Raw genomic sequence first — 17,397 nt, forward strand, 5'->3', positions numbered from 1 at the left:
CCCCCTGTTCTATCGAGTGAGTGAGTGAGTGGAGTTTGTGTGATCTCCCCCTGTTCTGCAGAATGAGTGAGTGGCGTTTGTGTGATCTCCCCCTGTTCTGCAGAGTGAGTGAGTGGAGTTTGTATGATCTCCCCCTGTCCTATAGAGTGAGTGAGTGGAGTTTGTGTGATCTCCCCCTGTTCTGCAGAGTGAGTGAGTGGAGTTTGTATGATCTACCCCTGTTCTACAGAGTGAGTGAGTGGAGTTTGTATGATCTCCCCCTGTTCTACAGAGTGAGTGAGTGAGTGGAGTTTGTGTGATCTCCCCCTGTTCTACAGAGTGAGTGAGTGGAGTTTGTGTGATCTCCCCCTGTCCTACAGAGTGAGTGAGTGAGTGTAGTTTGTATGATCTACCCCTGTTCTACAGAGTGAGTGAGTGGAGTTTGTGTGATCTCCCCCTGTTCTACAGAGTGAGTGAGTGGAATCAACGATTTTTGGGTTTAGATCGCGTTTATTTATAAATGTGTCGTAACCCTCCACCACCCGACACGGCCAATCAGTAAAAAATGTGTCACGTTGACAAAGACAAATAGTTCACTGCTTTAGCCCACCGGTGTGTTGAAGCAACAACATTCACAATTTGAGTACGACGTTTCGCTGGTAATTACAACCAGCATCATCGGGCAATTCGCCAGAATGGTGAGGCTCTCCTGTGTCTCCCGTTCTTATATAGAGCAGCAGCAGGATGACGTCATCAATAACTCATTAACTCATCAGGTGCAAAGATTCAAGGGGGGAGTGATTGTAATTATATACTAGATTAGTAATCAGGCTATTGTTACGATGCGAGTTGTAGATTAGTAATCATTTGGAATGTGTTTTATTGTGATTATGCTACATTAGTAATCTGTTAGTGGTTGTTTCCCTTATAAGTAATTGTAATGTATCTTATTTAATAATACGCTTCCAGGCCGCACTAAGCCTGTAGCTGTCTGAGCGATTAAAGTTATTTCTGTTTCTCTCAATTTCAATCGATTCTCTAATTAGTCTTTGCCAGTAGTAACTAGTTTTACACAACACTTCCACGTTGTCAAAATCAATTGAGTGTCCCTGTTGGCATGCATGTTCTGCTACTGCCGACAGTTGTGTTTGTGATAGTTTAATATTTCTCTGGTGTTCTTTAAGTCTTACACTAACGTTACGCCCTGCCTGTCCAATATAGCATCTGCCACATACACAATTAATCCGATATACACCTTCTGTTGATAATTTAGGTAATTCGTCTTTAGTGCACGTTACTAGTTGTTGAATTTTGTGTACTGTACCAAATCTTACTGTAATGTTTTGCTTTTGCAAAACACGGGCTAATTTATCAGTTACTCCTGAGATAAATGGTATTTTTATTGTTTTAATAATCTGATCGCTTTCAGCAGTGTTGCTTTGCGATCGTGATTTGGCTTTTAGTGCTCTGTTAATTTGAGCATTATTGCTTTTTGAGCATTATTGCTCAAATTAACAGAGCACTAAAAGCCAAATCACGATCGCAAAGCAACACTGCTGAAAGCGATCAGATTATTAAAACAATAAAAATACCATTTATCTCAGGAGTAACTGATAAATTAGCCCGTGTTTTGCAAAAGCAAAACATTACAGTAAGATTTGGTACAGTACACAAAATTCAACAACTAGTAACGTGCACTAAAGACGAATTACCTAAATTATCAACAGAAGGTGTATATCGGATTAATTGTGTATGTGGCAGATGCTATATTGGACAGGCAGGGCGTAACGTTAGTGTAAGACTTAAAGAACACCAGAGAAATATTAAACTATCACAAACACAACTGTCGGCAGTAGCAGAACATGCATGCCAACAGGGACACTCAATTGATTTTGACAACGTGGAAGTGTTGTGTAAAACTAGTTACTACTGGCAAAGACTAATTAGAGAATCGATTGAAATTGAGAGAAACAGAAATAACTTTAATCGCTCAGACAGCTACAGGCTTAGTGCGGCCTGGAAGCGTATTATTAAATAAGATACATTACAATTACTTATAAGGGAAACAACCACTAACAGATTACTAATGTAGCATAATCACAATAAAACACATTCCAAATGATTACTAATCTACAACTCGCATCGTAACAATAGCCTGATTACTAATCTAGTATATAATTACAATCACTCCCCCCTTGAATCTTTGCACCTGATGAGTTAATGAGTTATTGATGACGTCATCCTGCTGCTGCTCTATATAAGAACGGGAGACACAGGAGAGCCTCACCATTCTGGCGAATTGCCCGATGATGCTGGTTGTAATTACCAGCGAAACGTCGTACTCAAATTGTGAATGTTGTTGCTTCAACACACCGGTGGGCTAAAGCAGTGAACTATTTGTCTTTGTCAACGTGACACATTTTTTACTGATTGGCCGTGTCGGGTGGTGGAGGGTTACGACACATTTATAAATAAACGCGATCTAAACCCAAAAATCGTTGATTATGAATAACATTGGTCGCGAAAGCCTACGTGTTAAACTGAGTGAGTGGAGTTTGTGTGATCTCCCCCTGTTCTACAGAGTGAGTGAGTGGAGTTTGTGTGATCTCCCCCTGTTCTACAGAGGGAGTGAGTGGAGTTTGTATGATCTCCCCCTATTCTACAGAGTGAGTGGAGTTTGTATGATCTCCCCCTGTTCTACAGAGTGAGTGGAGTTTGTGTGATCTACCTCTGTTCTACAGAGTGAGTGAGTGTAGTTTGTATGATCTACCCCTGTTCTACAGAGTGAGTGAGTGGAGTTTGTATGATCTCCCCCTGTTCTACAGAGTGAGTGAGTGGAGTTTGTGTGATCTTCCCCTGTTCTACAGAGTGAGTGAGTGGAGTTTGTGTGATCTCCCCCTGTCCTACAGAGTGAGTGAGTGTAGTTTGTATGATCTCCCCCTGTTCTACAGAGTGAGTGAGTGGAGTTTGTATGATCTCCCCCTGTTCTACAGAGTGAGTGTAGTTTGTATGATCTACCCCTGTTCTACAGAGTGAGTGAGTGGAGTTTGTATGATCTCCCCCTGTGAGCCGAAGACACACACACAGGCAAAAAGAGTCACAGACATACACAGAAACCCACAGACACCCACACACACAGAGAGACACACACACAGAGAGAGAGAGACAGACACACAGAGACACACACACACACAGACACACACAGAGAGACGCACACAGAGACACACACACACACAGAGAGACACACACACACAGAGACATGATCTCCGGAGGAGCTCACCGATGGGACTTTGCCCAGATCTTTCAAGGATTTGTGAGCTCCTCACACAATCCAGCCTGCTGGTTAAACCCAGGATGGATCGTAGGCAGGCCAGCCTAAATGTTTCCAACCGGAGAGACACACACACAGAGACACACAGACACAAAGACACACACACAGAGAGAGAGGCACACACAGAGACACACACAGATACACACAGAGACACACATACACAGAGACACACACAGACACACACAGAGACACACACACACAGAGACACACACAGAGACACACACACACAGAAACACACACACACAAAGACACACACAGATACACACAGAGACACACAGAGAGAGACACACACACAGAGACACAGAGACACACACATACACAGAGAGACACACACACATACACAGAGAGACACACACACAGAGAGACACACACAGAAACACACACAGAGACGTAGGCATATGCACAATCTCGTGACACTCACTCTCCCTCAAGGGCACGACCTCAAGCGCGACCCAGGGTGAGGACAGCGGTGGTGAGGACGAGACGGAGAATCTCACGCGGAGGAGATAGCGGCCACCGGCATCGTCCAGCGCGGAAGAGACGTCGCAGCACGTGTCTTTGGTGGCAGCACAGACGGTCTGCCAGAGGGCACGTCTGAAGCTGCGCAGACAGAGACACAGGGAGCAGTGGTGAGGGTGGTGAGGAGAGAGTGGGTGGGTTGGTGAGTGAGTGGGTTGGTGGGTGAGTGGGTTGGTGGGTGAGTGAGTGGGTTGGTGAGTGAGTGAATTAATGAGTGAGTGGCTGAGTGAGTGGCTGAGTGAGTGAGTGGCTGAGTGAGTGAGTGGGTTGGTAGGTGAGTGGGTTGGTGGGTGAGTGAGTGGCTGAGTGAGTGAGTGGGTTGGTGAGTGAGTGGGTTGGTGAGTGTGGTGAGTGGGTTAGTGGGTGGGTGAGTGGGTTGGTGAGTAAGTGGGTCGGTGAGTGAGTGGGTGAGTGAGTGGGTGAGTGGGTGAGTGGGTTGGTGGGTGAGTGAGTTCGTTAGTGGGTTGGTGAGTGAGTGAATTAATGGGTGAGGGCCTGAGTGAGTGGCTGAGTGAGTGAGTGGCTGAGTGAGTGGGTTGGCGGGTGAGTGAGTGGGTTGGTTGGTGAGTGGGTTGGTGAGCGAGTGGGTTGGTGAGTGAGTGACTTAATGGGTGAGTGGCTGAGTGAGTGAGTGAGCATCTCACAGTTTGCTCTGAACTCTGTAGGTAACATTCAGGAACGTTGAGTTGGTGGTGGTGGAGTTGATGCTTGAAGGGTCAACAGGTGGGGGTCTCTCTCCTCCACCCCCCACAGGAGCCACTTCAACGGGGTCCCAGCAAAGCGTCGCCAGGAGGTCTTGAGACTCCAAACGCACATTCAGTAGATACGGCGCAACTGGGCAGATGGGAAAACAACACTCACACACAGTGCGCTAACCACTGCACCACCACTCCCCACACACTCACAGTGCGCTAACCACTGCACCACCACTCCCCACACACACAGCGCGCTAACCACTGCACCACCACTCCCCACACACACACAGTGCGCTAACCACTGCACCACCACTCCCCACACACACACAGTGCACTAACCACTGCACCACCACTCCCCACACACTCACACACAGTGCGCTAACCACTGCACCACCACTCCACACACACACATAGTGTGCTAACCACTGCACCACCACTCCCCACACACACACACAGTGCGCTAACCACTGCACCACCACTCCCCACACACACACACAGTGCGCTAACCACTGCACCACCACTCCCCACACACACACACAGTGCGCTAACCACTGCCCAACCACTCACACAGTGCGCTAACCACTGCACCACCACTCCACACACACACAGTGCGCTAACCACTGCACCACCACTCCCCACTCACTCACACACAGTGCGCTAACCACTGCACCACCACTCCCCCCACACACACAGTGCGCTAACCACTGCACCACCACTCCCCCCACACACACAGTGCGCTAACCACTGCACCACCACTCCACACACACACACAGTGCGCTAACCACTGCACCACCACTCCCCACACACACACAGTGCGCTAACCACTGCACCACCACTCCCCACTCACAGTGCGCTAACCACTGCACCACCACTCCCCACACACACACAGTGCGCTAACCACTGCACCACCACTCACCACACAGTGCGCTAACCACTGCACCACCACTCCCCACACACACACACAGTGCGCTAACCACTGCACCACCACTCACACACACAGTGCGCTAACCACTGCACCACCACTCCCCCCACACACACAGTGCGCTAACCACTGCACCACCACTCACCCCACACACACACAGTGCGCTAACCACTGCACCACCACTCCCCACACACACACAGTGCGCTAACCACTGCACCACCACTCCCCCCACACACACAGTGCGCTAACCACTGCACCACCACTCCCCACTCACAGTGCGCTAACCACTGCACCACCACTCCCCACACACACACAGTGCGCTAACCACTGCACCACCACCACACACACACACACAGTGCGCTAACCACTGCACCACCACTCCCCACACACAGTGCGCTAACCACTGCACCACCACTCCCCACACACACACAGTGCGCTAACCACTGCACCACCACTCCCCACTCACAGTGCGCTAACCACTGCACCACCACTCCCCACACACACACAGTGCGCTAACCACTGCACCACCACTCCCCACACACACACAGTGCGCTAACCACTGCACCACCACTCCCCACACACACACAGTGCGCTAACCACTGCACCACCACTCACCGTGGCTGCACGTGGCGAGGTGGAGGAAGAGGAGGAGGAGGTCACGTGTGCAGAGTTTCGACATCGCCATTAACACCACGTGACCTCTGACCCTAAGTCACGTGCAGAGAAAATCGATACGCGCGTCTCATTGGTCCTCCTCCGTGGAGGCCACGCCCCCTCGAGAATTTTCCGCTCTCCCGATTGGTCCGCCGTGGGGGTGACGTCACCACACAACAAAATCCCCCCCCTACCCCTCCATTGCCACGTAAGCCAATCGGCGAACGCCCCACTGGGTGATGACGTCACGCACGCGCATCCTGTAGCCAATGAGCGCGTCCGCGTAGGGACGGATGACGTCATGTGACTCGAGAGGGGGAGGGGCTACACAAGTCGAGGCCGAGACGCTGTAGCAGCTGCTGCTGTAGCTACAGCTGTTGCTGCTGCTGCTGCTGCTGTTGCTGCTGCTGCTGTTGCTGCTGCTGCTGCTGTTGCTGCTGCTGCTGCTGCTGTTGCTGCTGCTGCTGCTGCTGCTGCTACTACAGCTGCTGCTGCGTTGCCTGCCGACAGCAGCGACCTGTTGTGAGCATTGCGAGCCCCGCTGCCGTGAAGTTGCGGGGAAAGTATCTGAAGGTGAGTGGGTGGTCCTCCCCTACCTCCCTCCACCACCAGCACTCTTGTTTTAAAGGAATAATTGCATCTGCGACGATTGGAGCGGTGAGGGTGAGTGGTGAGGGGTGAGGGTGAGTGGTGAGCGGTTGTTGTGAGGGTGGGTGGTGAGTGGTGAGGGTTAGTGGTGAGTGGTGAGCGGTTGTTGTGAGGGTGAGTTGTGAGGGTGAGTGGTTAGTGGTGAGGGTGAGTGGTGAGTGGTGAGCGTGATTGGTGAGGGTGAGTGGTAAAGGTTAGTGGTGAGAGAGTGGTTAGTAGTGAGGGTGAGTGGTGAGGGTGAGTGGTGAGGGTGAGTGGTGAGGGTTAGTGGTGAGAGAGTGGTTAGTGGTGAGTGGTGAGAGAGTGCTGAGTGGTGAGGGTGAGTGCTGAGTGGTGAGTGCTGAGTGGTGAGTGGTGAGAGAGTGGTTAGTGGTGAGGGTGATTGGTGAGGGTGATTGGTGAGGGTGATTGGTGAGGGTGATTGGTGAGGGTGAGTGGTGAGGGTGAGTGGTGAGAGAGTGCTGAGTGGTGAGGGTGAGTGGTGAGGGTGAGTTGTAAGTTCCAAGATTAGTAAACAAAAAATCTGGACAAATAAAAGTTAATGCGCAGGAATATAATGATGATGATAATAAACCCGTGCTTGTTAAAGTTAAATGCGCTAACTAAGATATTTAATAATCTCTCGTTGAAATAATCCCGCCAAATTGAGTCGTTGATGAGGTCAGCTGTTAATTAGTAGCGGGCCAATTAAGACGTCGTTAATTAGGTCAGCTGTTAATGACCCTGAGGTGTTGACCTGAGGCCAATTAATTAAGCAACGTGCTCATTCAATTACAAATTGCGTGTGTGACGTGAGTTGACTCGGGTTTTATTTGAATTTTTTTTAAATGCAATTGTGTTTAATTTAAGGACAATGCACATTATCAGAGTTGTGTTTTTTGTTTGTATTATGACCGCAGGTATTGTGGTCTATGCAAAGATGACTCCTTGTAAAAAGGTGTCAGTTTTGTTGCCAGATAGAAGGGTAAAAAAACAATTATCAAGACAATCCTAGATTGAATTGGAATGTTAAAGACCTCTTAATATCTCGATTTAAAGCTTTCGTGACTGCATGGATTCATCTTCTTGGTTCTTTCGGTAAAGTCATCACGTAGAAGGGAAGTAATAAAATAAAACATAATAAAATAATATAATATTTTATTTTTATTATTTTATTACTTCCCTTCTACGTGACTTTACCGAAAGAACCAAGAAGATGAACCTCTTAGTATCGTTGGAGATTGTCTTTAATTTAGCTAAGAGTGAGTGGCCACGATGATTCATAGATGTTTGCCTTTTGCTCATTTAATTAAGGGTAAAGTAATCTGCGATTGCTTTTTAAACATAAATGTTGCACCCTCGTTATAATTGGTGTGAGAGTGAGCAGATTGGAGATACAAAAAATTAACCCGTAAAAACAAAGTTTTTCACTATAAATCCTTTATATGCGTGGCATCGCTTTTATTTTATTATTCATTTCTGTTTTTCTTGAGTAAGAGTTTCATTTTTATCACATTGCTATTTTAAATTAAATATAAGGAAAGGTTTTCAGTTTTTGTATGATTGTTTATATTGTACATTTTTGTTGTTTTCTTGAATAATTTTCTGTTTAGGAAAAATATACGATTGTGTTAGTGAAAATTATTTTTTCCCTAAACAGTGTAAAATTTTGCAAAAATTTTTTACGAAAATAAATTGTCACGTACAACGAGTCTGTGTGCAAAATGTCAGCTCGATTGGATGACGGGAAGTGGGTTGAAAAACGACCGAAAGATTTGCACGGTCGTAAGCAAGCAAGCAAGTGAACTTAATATAAAGGATTTAAAAACTAAATACACGTGCGGTTTTATAAATTAATTAACAAGACAAGTATTCACTGGATAGCCGATTAATTAATTGTATGTTTGTGATAGGTTAATTAGGCTCGCCACACCGGAAGCTAATTAACTTTGGAACTTCCATTTAATCCCAAAGCTAATTTTCCAGCTGGGCTGTGCGAACGGCCCTTAACCTGCTCTGAAGGTTTCAGGTTCTTGTGCACTCATTTGCGTGGGAAAAAATGTAACATTAAATGTGATCACAGTATTTGGTTTCTCTTACGGGCTCGTTTATTTATCCGTTTACAACTCTGTCGGCCAACTGTTGGGCAAAGTCTTGGGGTCTCGCACAGTTTCCCCCAAGGGAGTTTTTTTAAATAAATATTGTTTTAGAATAACGTTATTCTGTAATCTTTATATTTTGCGAAAGTATCGTACAGGTTACCAAATCGCTGTTTCGCCCGATTAACTACCCTTGTAATCAACGACTTGTTTTGGAAAATGTAATCGGATCGCTAATGGCTCTGATGATGACACTTGCTGTGAGAGTTGTATTTTTAAATCCTTTATATTAAGTTCACTTGCTTGCTTGCTTAGGACCGTGCAAATCTTCGGTCGTTTTTTAACCCAGTTCCCGTGATCCAATCGAGCTGACATTTTGCACACAGAATCGTTGTGCGAGACAATTAATTTTCGTGAAAATTTTTTTCCAAAATTTTGCACTTTTTAGGAAATTTTTTTTTTCATATTTAATTTAAAATACCAATGTGATAAAAATGAAACTCTTACTCAAGAAAAACAGAAATGAATAATAAAATAAAACCGATGCCACGCATATAAAGGATTTATAGTGAAAAACTTTGTTTTTACGGGTTAATTTTTTTCAAATTTTCTTGCTGTGGATTTCACACCTGATGATGATTGCTTGTGTTGCAGGCGAAACGCCGTGAGAATTTTAATCGGATCGCCAATGGCTCTGATGATGACAGTTGCTGTGAGAGTTGTATTTGCCTAGCTACAATGCAACTGGTCATTCTAGTGAATGGGCGGCACAGATGCTAATGCAACAGCAATGCCATTTCGAGGGTGTGGAATTTATCCTGTTATGTACGAAACTTGAGAACCCTAGCTACATACAATGTCTGCTGCCAGTTTTATAGGGCTGAACATTGAAAATGTCTAAGTGTACAATGATTGCGATTACCATGTCTCTATAGTCGTGGTTGAAGAGACATTGTAATGTTTTTAAACTATTTTATCTTTTCCTGTAATTTCTTGAAATTCTCTTTTGGCTGGTTAAGTAAAGACATGCCTTACAATGGCTGCCCATAAAAAAAATTGTTTTCATGCATTTGTTTTCTGAGCCATTTGTTTTAGTGGCCAGGTACTGGGCCGATTCTGCTGTGAGACCCGAGTGTGTGCTTCGCCGGGGAGAGATGTAAAAATGTAGGTGAAGAATGAAATAAAAATTAATTTAAATAAAATAATAAAAATCACGACGTTTCGGAAGCAACACAAGCTTCCGTCTTCAGGTGAAACTGTCACAGAAAAATATCTGTATCACCTGAAGACGGAAGCTTGTGTTGCTTCCGAAACGTTGTGATTTTTCTCTTCTTCTTGGTTCTTTCGGTAAAGTCGTCACGTAGAAGGGAAGTAATAAAATAATAAAAATAAAACATAATAAAATAATTCTCACGACGTTTCGGCCACAACGCAAGCAGCCGTCCTCAGGTGAAAACCAGGTCTGTCGGGGAGACAGCGTCTGAATGAAACAGCACACGAGCTTGGAGCATATATATAAGCTGGGTTGGAAGGGGGGGAAAGGGCGCTTCGACAAAAGAATTTGCATATCAAGAGGAATTTAGCATATTTATGGGAAATGCAGGAATGTGATTAGTACTACTCATGCCCGTGCATTATGCAGGATTAGCAGCATCAAAGGGAGGGCATGTGGGAAATGCAGGTATGTGATTAATACTAATTATGCCCGGGCATTATGCAGGATTTGTGATTTTTATTCTTTTATTTTAATTTCATTTTTTACCTACGTGACTTTACCGAGTATGAATCCTTGCAGTCGCGAAAGCTTCAAATCTCGAAGATATCAAAATGGACGAGCAGTGCATGCATCAGGACGATGAGGAGCTGCAACAGCAGCAGCAGCAGTCTCCAAACAATCGGAAGGCTCCTTCACGCACCACGCAGAATGCAGCTCAGTCTGTGCAGCAGTATCCTCCTGCCTTGGCAGAGGCAGCAACCCAGACGTGTCAGTCTCCACAGGCTCAGCCAGTTAAGCACACCCCACAAGTGCCTAAGGTGTCTTCTGGCAGCAGTCAGCGAGCGAGTGGAGAGGCGGCTTCTGATTCAAGCTCCCAAGGTGATCACTTTGACTGCCCCTTGTTCACACACGCATGCTGCTGTCTAGCTATTAAGACACATTTGAGGTTTTTGTAAATTATATAATTTCACTAATAGGGGTTTTCCCCTTTTTTGTGGCAACAAAACTGACACCTTTTGCAAGGAATCATGCTTACATTAACCACTATACTTGCAGTCAAATGCAAACAAAAAACACAACTCTGATAATGTATGCATTGTCTTTGAAACTGATTGGTCCACACCAGAGACAGCTTTCTTTAGAGCCTCGTCTCATATGGTGTTCGACCAGATGACGCCAAGTATTGTGGTTAATGTAAGCATGATTCCTTGCAAAAGGTGTCAGTTTTGTTGCCAGAAAAAAAAAAGGTGAAAAACCCTATTAGTCTATTTTGCTACTGGCAAAGGAGGTCCCATGATGACGTCATTTCAATGTATTATTCTGAAAGAAATTGTCCCTGCGTGTACTCGCCTTACCTGTCCGCTTTTTGCCACTTAACCAAATCCTCAGGCTGCGTGAAAGTGGTGCACGACATGCTGATGACTTCAAGCAACTGCGGCAGCAATTGGCCATCCGACCAAGAAGACATATTTCGCCTCCTGGTAAGTTACCTGCTTTCGTTTAAATTCCTCGCAATCACATGTCACAATAAGCATTTGATGTTTTAAAGAATTTGCTCTGCGGTCTGTATGTATGTAGGTGCATGGGAGAGAACATTTTGAAATATTAAAGAAAATCAAGGAAAACCTGGAGCTGATCCGAACGCTGCCCACGGATGCCAATGTGTTGCGCAACCTGCAGCAACAACAGTACGTGAACACGAAATAGACAATCGTTGCTCTTGCGAGAGAAGTTCCCGATTGCTGCTGTAATTAAATGGTAGCAACAGAAGGGAAGTAATAAAATGATAAAAATAATAAAATAATTCTCACGACGTTTCGGCCACAACGCAAGCAGCCGTCCTCAGGTGAAAACCAGGTCTGTCGGAAAGACAGCGTCTGAATGAAACAGCACACGTGCTTGGAGCATGTATATACGCTGGGTTGGAAGGGGGGGAAAGGGCGCCTTGACAAAATAATTTGCACATCAAGAGGGTTAATTTTTTGGGTTTTTTCTCCCTCCCAGATACGTGACGGAATTGCGTGGCAGGCCGTTCAACCTCAGCCGACACGGCAGCGAGTGTTCACAGGAAGTCTTGGCCGGCAGCCAGGGACCCTCCAGTGCCGGCGAAGGTTCCTCACCAGGTGACGCAAGCTCTCCCTGCTCGGCACAGCACATTTCTCTGCACGGAACGTGGCGGCATGCGGTAGAATTGAAAGACGTGACACAATTTGCCACAAAGTGATACGCAGTCTTCTTGGTTCTTTCGGTAAAGTCGCCACGTAGAAGGGAAGTAATAAAAGAATAAAAATAAAACACGATAAAATACAATTCTCACGACGTTTCGGCCACAACGCAAGCAGCCGTCCTCAGGTGAAGAACAGGTCTGTCAGACGCTGTCTTCCCGACAGCTCTGTTCTCCACCTGAGGACGGCTGCTTGCGTTGTGGCCGAAACGTCGTGAGAATTATTTTATGATGTTTTATTATTTTATTACTTCCCTTCTACGTGATGACTTTACCGAAAGAACCAAGAGGATGAATTCAATATTACTCGTATATGTGTTGAGGTGTAAATGTTTTTATTGCGAATGCTCATCCACTGGTTGCAGGCGTTGCACAGAATGTTGTGACGGGTGAAGCAAATGGATCCAATGGTCCCCCACGGCCACCGGACGGAGACAACCCACGGGCCCGGCTTGGAACCCTGCCGGACAGCGGCAAGCCTGGCAACGCTCTTTACAAGTAAGTGCCCTTTAGGTGCATCATCGTCGCCACCTTTAAACATCGTCGTCATTTTTCGATTTAAAGCTTTTGTGACTGCAGGGATTCATCTTCTTGGTTCTTTCGGTAAAGTCACCACGTAGAAGGGAAGTAATAGAATAATAAAAATAAAACATAATAAAATAATAAAAATAAAACATAATAAAATAATAAAATAATATAATAATGTTGCTTTCCTTCTACGTGACTTTACCGAAAGAACCAAGAAGATCGTCATCATTCACGCTCTGAAAAAAATTACAAATAAATGAAAGGGATTCTTTGCTGAAATAACCTTTTCTACTCTGAGACATCTCTTTTAGCAGTGGCAAAATATAGTAGTAGGTTTTTACCCTTTTAAACTGGTACAAAACTGACACCTTTATACAAGGCATCATACACCTTGAGACATTTCCTTTACCAGTGGCAAAATATAGTGATAGGTTTTTACCCTTTCAACTGGTACAACAACTGACACCTTTATACAAGGCATCATGTTTGCAATAACCACAACACAAGCAGTCAAAAATTCAAATAAAAAGAAGCAAAAAGTACTTTTTCGTGCTTCTTGTATTTGGTATTAACATTTTGGAGCCTTGTGTGTTGTTGTTTTTTTGTGTCTCAAGCTTCCTGAAACAAATAGACTGCTTGGAGTTTTTGGAGAATTTCACTTCGCGTGGATTGTCGAGTGTCCAACAGCTGATGGACGTCACTCTGCAGGCAAGTTCCTACGGACGCTTCCATGCAAACTACGCGTGTTTTTTTAACGAATACAGGATTGGGATTTATTTTTAAGTTTTTCTGCAACATAAAAAATGCACAAAGAAGCATGGAGAAGATGGAAGGTTGGAATTAAACTTGTAAAGAGTTAATGCGTTTGTAGTGCCTCAAGAGGGGGCTCTGGGACCCTAGGCAGAGAAGCCCTCGGCGGCAGGCGCTAGGATCCCAGGCACCCCAGACACTTAAGCCCCTTGGTGCCAGGCGCTCGGATCCCAGGCACCCCAGACACTTAAGCCCCTTGGCGGCAGGCGCTAGGATCCCAGGCACCCCAGACACTTAAGCCCCTTGGCGGCAGGCGCTCGGATCCCAGGCACCCCAGACACTTAAGCCCCTTGGCGCCAGGCGCTAGGATCCCAGGCACCCCAGACGCTTAAGCCCCTTGGCGCCAGGCGCTAGGATCCCAGGCACCCCAGACAGTTAAGCCCCTTGGCGCCAGGCGCTAGGATCCCAGGCACCCCAGACACTTAAGCCCCTTGGCGCCAGGCGCTCGGATCCCAGGCACCCCAGACACTTAAGCCCCTTGGCGGCAGGCGCTAGGATCCCAGGCACCCCAGACACTTAAGCCCCTTGGCGGCAGGCGCTAGGATCCCAGGCACCCCAGACACTTAAGCCCCTTGGCGCCAGGCGCTAGGATCCCAGGCACCCCAGACGCTTAAGCCCCTTGGCGCCAGGCGCTAGGATCCCAGGCACCCCAGACAGTTAAGCCCCTTGGCGCCAGGCGCTAGGATCCCAGGCACCCCAGACGCTTAAGCCCCTTGGCGCCAGGCGCTAGGATCCCAGGCACCCCAGACACTTAAGCCCCTTGGCGCCACCAACGGGGGGGCTGTGTGTGCTCTGTGGGATACCTGGGGGCACACACAACCCCACCCCTCGTTGGGCACGAGGCATAAAAGGGCAGCTCCCTGGATGATCGGGGCCAGTCGCAGGTCAAGACCCGCCAGCCAGCCAGCGTAGGACCCTGTACCCCCTCGTCCCGCTGTAACAGAGTATCAGGAGTGTTGGAGTGTTGTATTGTAATAAAGAAGTTACCTCTACAAGTGTCTCCGGAACCCATTACACGTGGATACCGAAACATGCAAATAAGAAACATTGACAACTGCAAAAAGTAGATGGGCTTGGGCAAGGGCACATCACTGGACTGCATTGGAGTGGCATCCAAAGTAGAGCACACATCACCAAGAGGATGACCACCACAGAGATTCGAGTTGTGAGAAGATTAGTTCGTGTGTCGTTGATAGATGGATCGTCACATAGCTCGAGTGAGGAGGCTGAGGAGTCCTGATCCAGTAGTGGGTACAAAACAAACACATTCCTCCTGCGGAGGGAGCGGGTAGGAACGTTGGGTTGCTCGGTCAATGGCCAACTGTGAGGGCGGGCACAAGCCGGCGTGAGTAGGTGAAACGTTGAGTTTTATAAGGGCACCACGGGGTGACCAGCCCCTCCCCACCCAGCCCCACCCCACCCTCCCCACCCAGCCCCTCCCCACCCAGCCCCTCCCCACCCAGTCCCACCCCTCCCATTTTTGGATGCACGACGGACAGACACAATAATCCCCTGTGGGCTGGTGGAACCAGGTGGTTCCTACCGGTAATACCGACTGATTTTGTACATTAATTACTCTGAGGAATACACGTCGTCAGAAATTTGAAGAATGTTGTATCGTACACTATGGGAACCTCATTTGCCAGTAAAAATATCATAATTGTTTTTTTACCCTTCTATCTGGCAACAAAACTGACACCTTTTTACAAGGAGTCATGTTTGTATAGACCACAATACTTGTCTCGGGTGTGGACCAATCAACTTCAGGGACAGTGCACATTATCAGAGTTATGTCTTTTGTTTGTATTGTATTATGACTGCAAGGTATTGTGGTCTATACAAACATGACTCCTTGTAAAAAGGTGTCAGTTTTGTTGCCAGATAGAAGGGTAAAAAACCAATTATCAATGTTGGATCGCTGAACAAAATTTGGTGTGTGTGCATATTTTCTGTGTTTCGCTGGATTCTAGGACTTGGATGAACTGGGAGTCCCAGAAGCCAAAAAGCGACTGCTATTGAGTGGAATCGAAGAGCATGGCGTGTCCACCACGATCTCCAGCGAGACGACACTGCAGCGCTCGTCCAGTGAAGAGACAGTCCACCTCAGCTCCGAGGACGACGACGATGACGGCATCGACACCAAGGACGGCATCCTTGCCAAAGTGTTCCCAGCGCTGCGGCCCTCTGGCAGGAATCTGTCCTCTGTCGGCAATCGGTATCGCAAAAGCAGCATTGCCAAATACAATTTGCGAGCGTACGCTCGCCAAGCCGTTGCCCTTCCTCGTGCTGGCAGCTGGGGAGGCAGTAGCAGCCTGGAGGTGCCCAGGAGCAAGATGCCAAAATTCTCTTCATGCTCTGACATCGAAGAAGAAGAGGGGCTGGAGTGAGGAGAGGAGGGGGGTAGCGATAGATGGATGATGGTGGGAGGTTGTGTGGGCCGTGGGATGCACTTTGTATGAAAAGCCCTTGGGGTAAATAAGCTGGTGTCTTTTGATTGAAAGCTTTCGTGACTGCAGGGATTCATCTTCTTGGTTCTTTCAGTAAAGTCACGGTCGACAGACCTGTTCTCCACCTGAGGACGGCTGCTTGCGTTGTGGCCGAAACGTCGTGAGAATTAATTTATAAAAAAAAAGTATTACTATTTCCTTGCTTGCTTGCTTAGGACCGTGCAAATCTTTCGGTCGTTTTTTAACCCACTTCCCGTCATCCAATCAAGCTGACATTTTGCACACAGACTCGTTGTGCGTGACAATTTATTTTCGTGAAAACATTTTGTTCCAAAATTTTACACTGTTTAGGGAATTTTTTATTTTATATTTAATTACCAATTGCTTAATGGTGGCAGGCAATCATCTGACCCATAGGTGGCAGCCATCTCAAGCCAGAGGACGAGAGGACTCTAGCCGCCACGCATATAAAGGATTTATAGTGAAAAACTTTGTTTTTACGGGTTAATTTTTTGTTACAGGTAGGAACAACAGTTCCCCACCGCCCACCAGGGATTATTTGTCTGTCGTGCATAGCCCCTCCCACCGCGTAGCACGCTCCCCGATTGGTTGAAGTGCGTCACGTGACCGCGAGCTTTCTGCCCAACCAAGTTCCTAGCTGGCCACTGTGAAGGAACGTGATTGTGCTGTGGATTCAGAAACCCGAGTTTGAGGGTGACATCCGAACTGCTGATTGTTTGGGCGCTGACCACTGGTGAAGTACCCGTCTGGTCACTGCCTGCATCTTGGAGTGGATTGAACAAGGGCTGTTGATATTATTGAGCTTTGATTAAAAGCCAAAAACCTTTAAAGTACAATTTGAGGAATTGTTTTTCTGGATAAACCACTCGGAAAAAATATATCCAATGTTTGAGTTGCATACGGAGCCCAAAACCACCTGTACGTTTTGCAATGTGCTTTATATTTTGTAGCAATCACTGCCTTTCATGTAAACTGGTACCAGGTGCATACAGCGCATGAGAACGTTCAATTCGAATGTGCAATTCCCTGGAATAGCTACAGTATTGATTTGTTTAAACAAGTTTTGACAATAAAAAAAACTCTCTTTGAACCGTTAACACGATCTTTTCTGACGGTGTGTTTTTTAATCCAACGTGGCGCGATAGAAATATTTTATTTGCCTTCGTACACGGGTTGATATTGACGGAGCACAGGCGAGTATCACTTTGACGCTGTGGTGGATTGAGCGCAGATGTTTGCGTCGGGGGTAGCTGAGCGAATCGCCGTGTGGTAATGATGCCTCCATATGTGTCAACCGGGATGTTCTGTTCTGGATCGCAAACAAC

The 17,397-nt window shown here is 46.7% G+C and overlaps 1 protein-coding gene across 1 annotated transcript; it reads left to right on the plus strand.

Moving 5' to 3' along the window:
* Positions 1–6,543: 6,543 nt before the first annotated feature.
* On the plus strand, positions 6,544–16,909 carry LOC133362534 (uncharacterized). The gene is made up of 8 exons (XM_061581483.1): positions 6,544–6,673; positions 10,622–10,921; positions 11,432–11,523; positions 11,621–11,730; positions 12,047–12,165; positions 12,632–12,764; positions 13,409–13,502; positions 15,575–16,909. The coding sequence occupies exons 2-8, from the start codon at positions 10,654–10,656 to the stop codon at positions 15,989–15,991; spliced, it is 1,233 nt and encodes a 410-aa protein (XP_061437467.1). The 5' UTR covers positions 6,544–6,673; positions 10,622–10,653; the 3' UTR covers positions 15,992–16,909.
* The last annotated feature ends 488 nt before the right edge of the window (positions 16,910–17,397 follow it).

The sequence above is a fragment of the Lethenteron reissneri genome, unplaced genomic scaffold (assembly GCF_015708825.2).
Source record: "Lethenteron reissneri isolate LAM-NWPU_2019-01 unplaced genomic scaffold, ASM1570882v1 scaffold_1517, whole genome shotgun sequence".
Lineage (NCBI taxonomy): Eukaryota > Metazoa > Chordata > Hyperoartia > Petromyzontiformes > Petromyzontidae > Lethenteron > Lethenteron reissneri.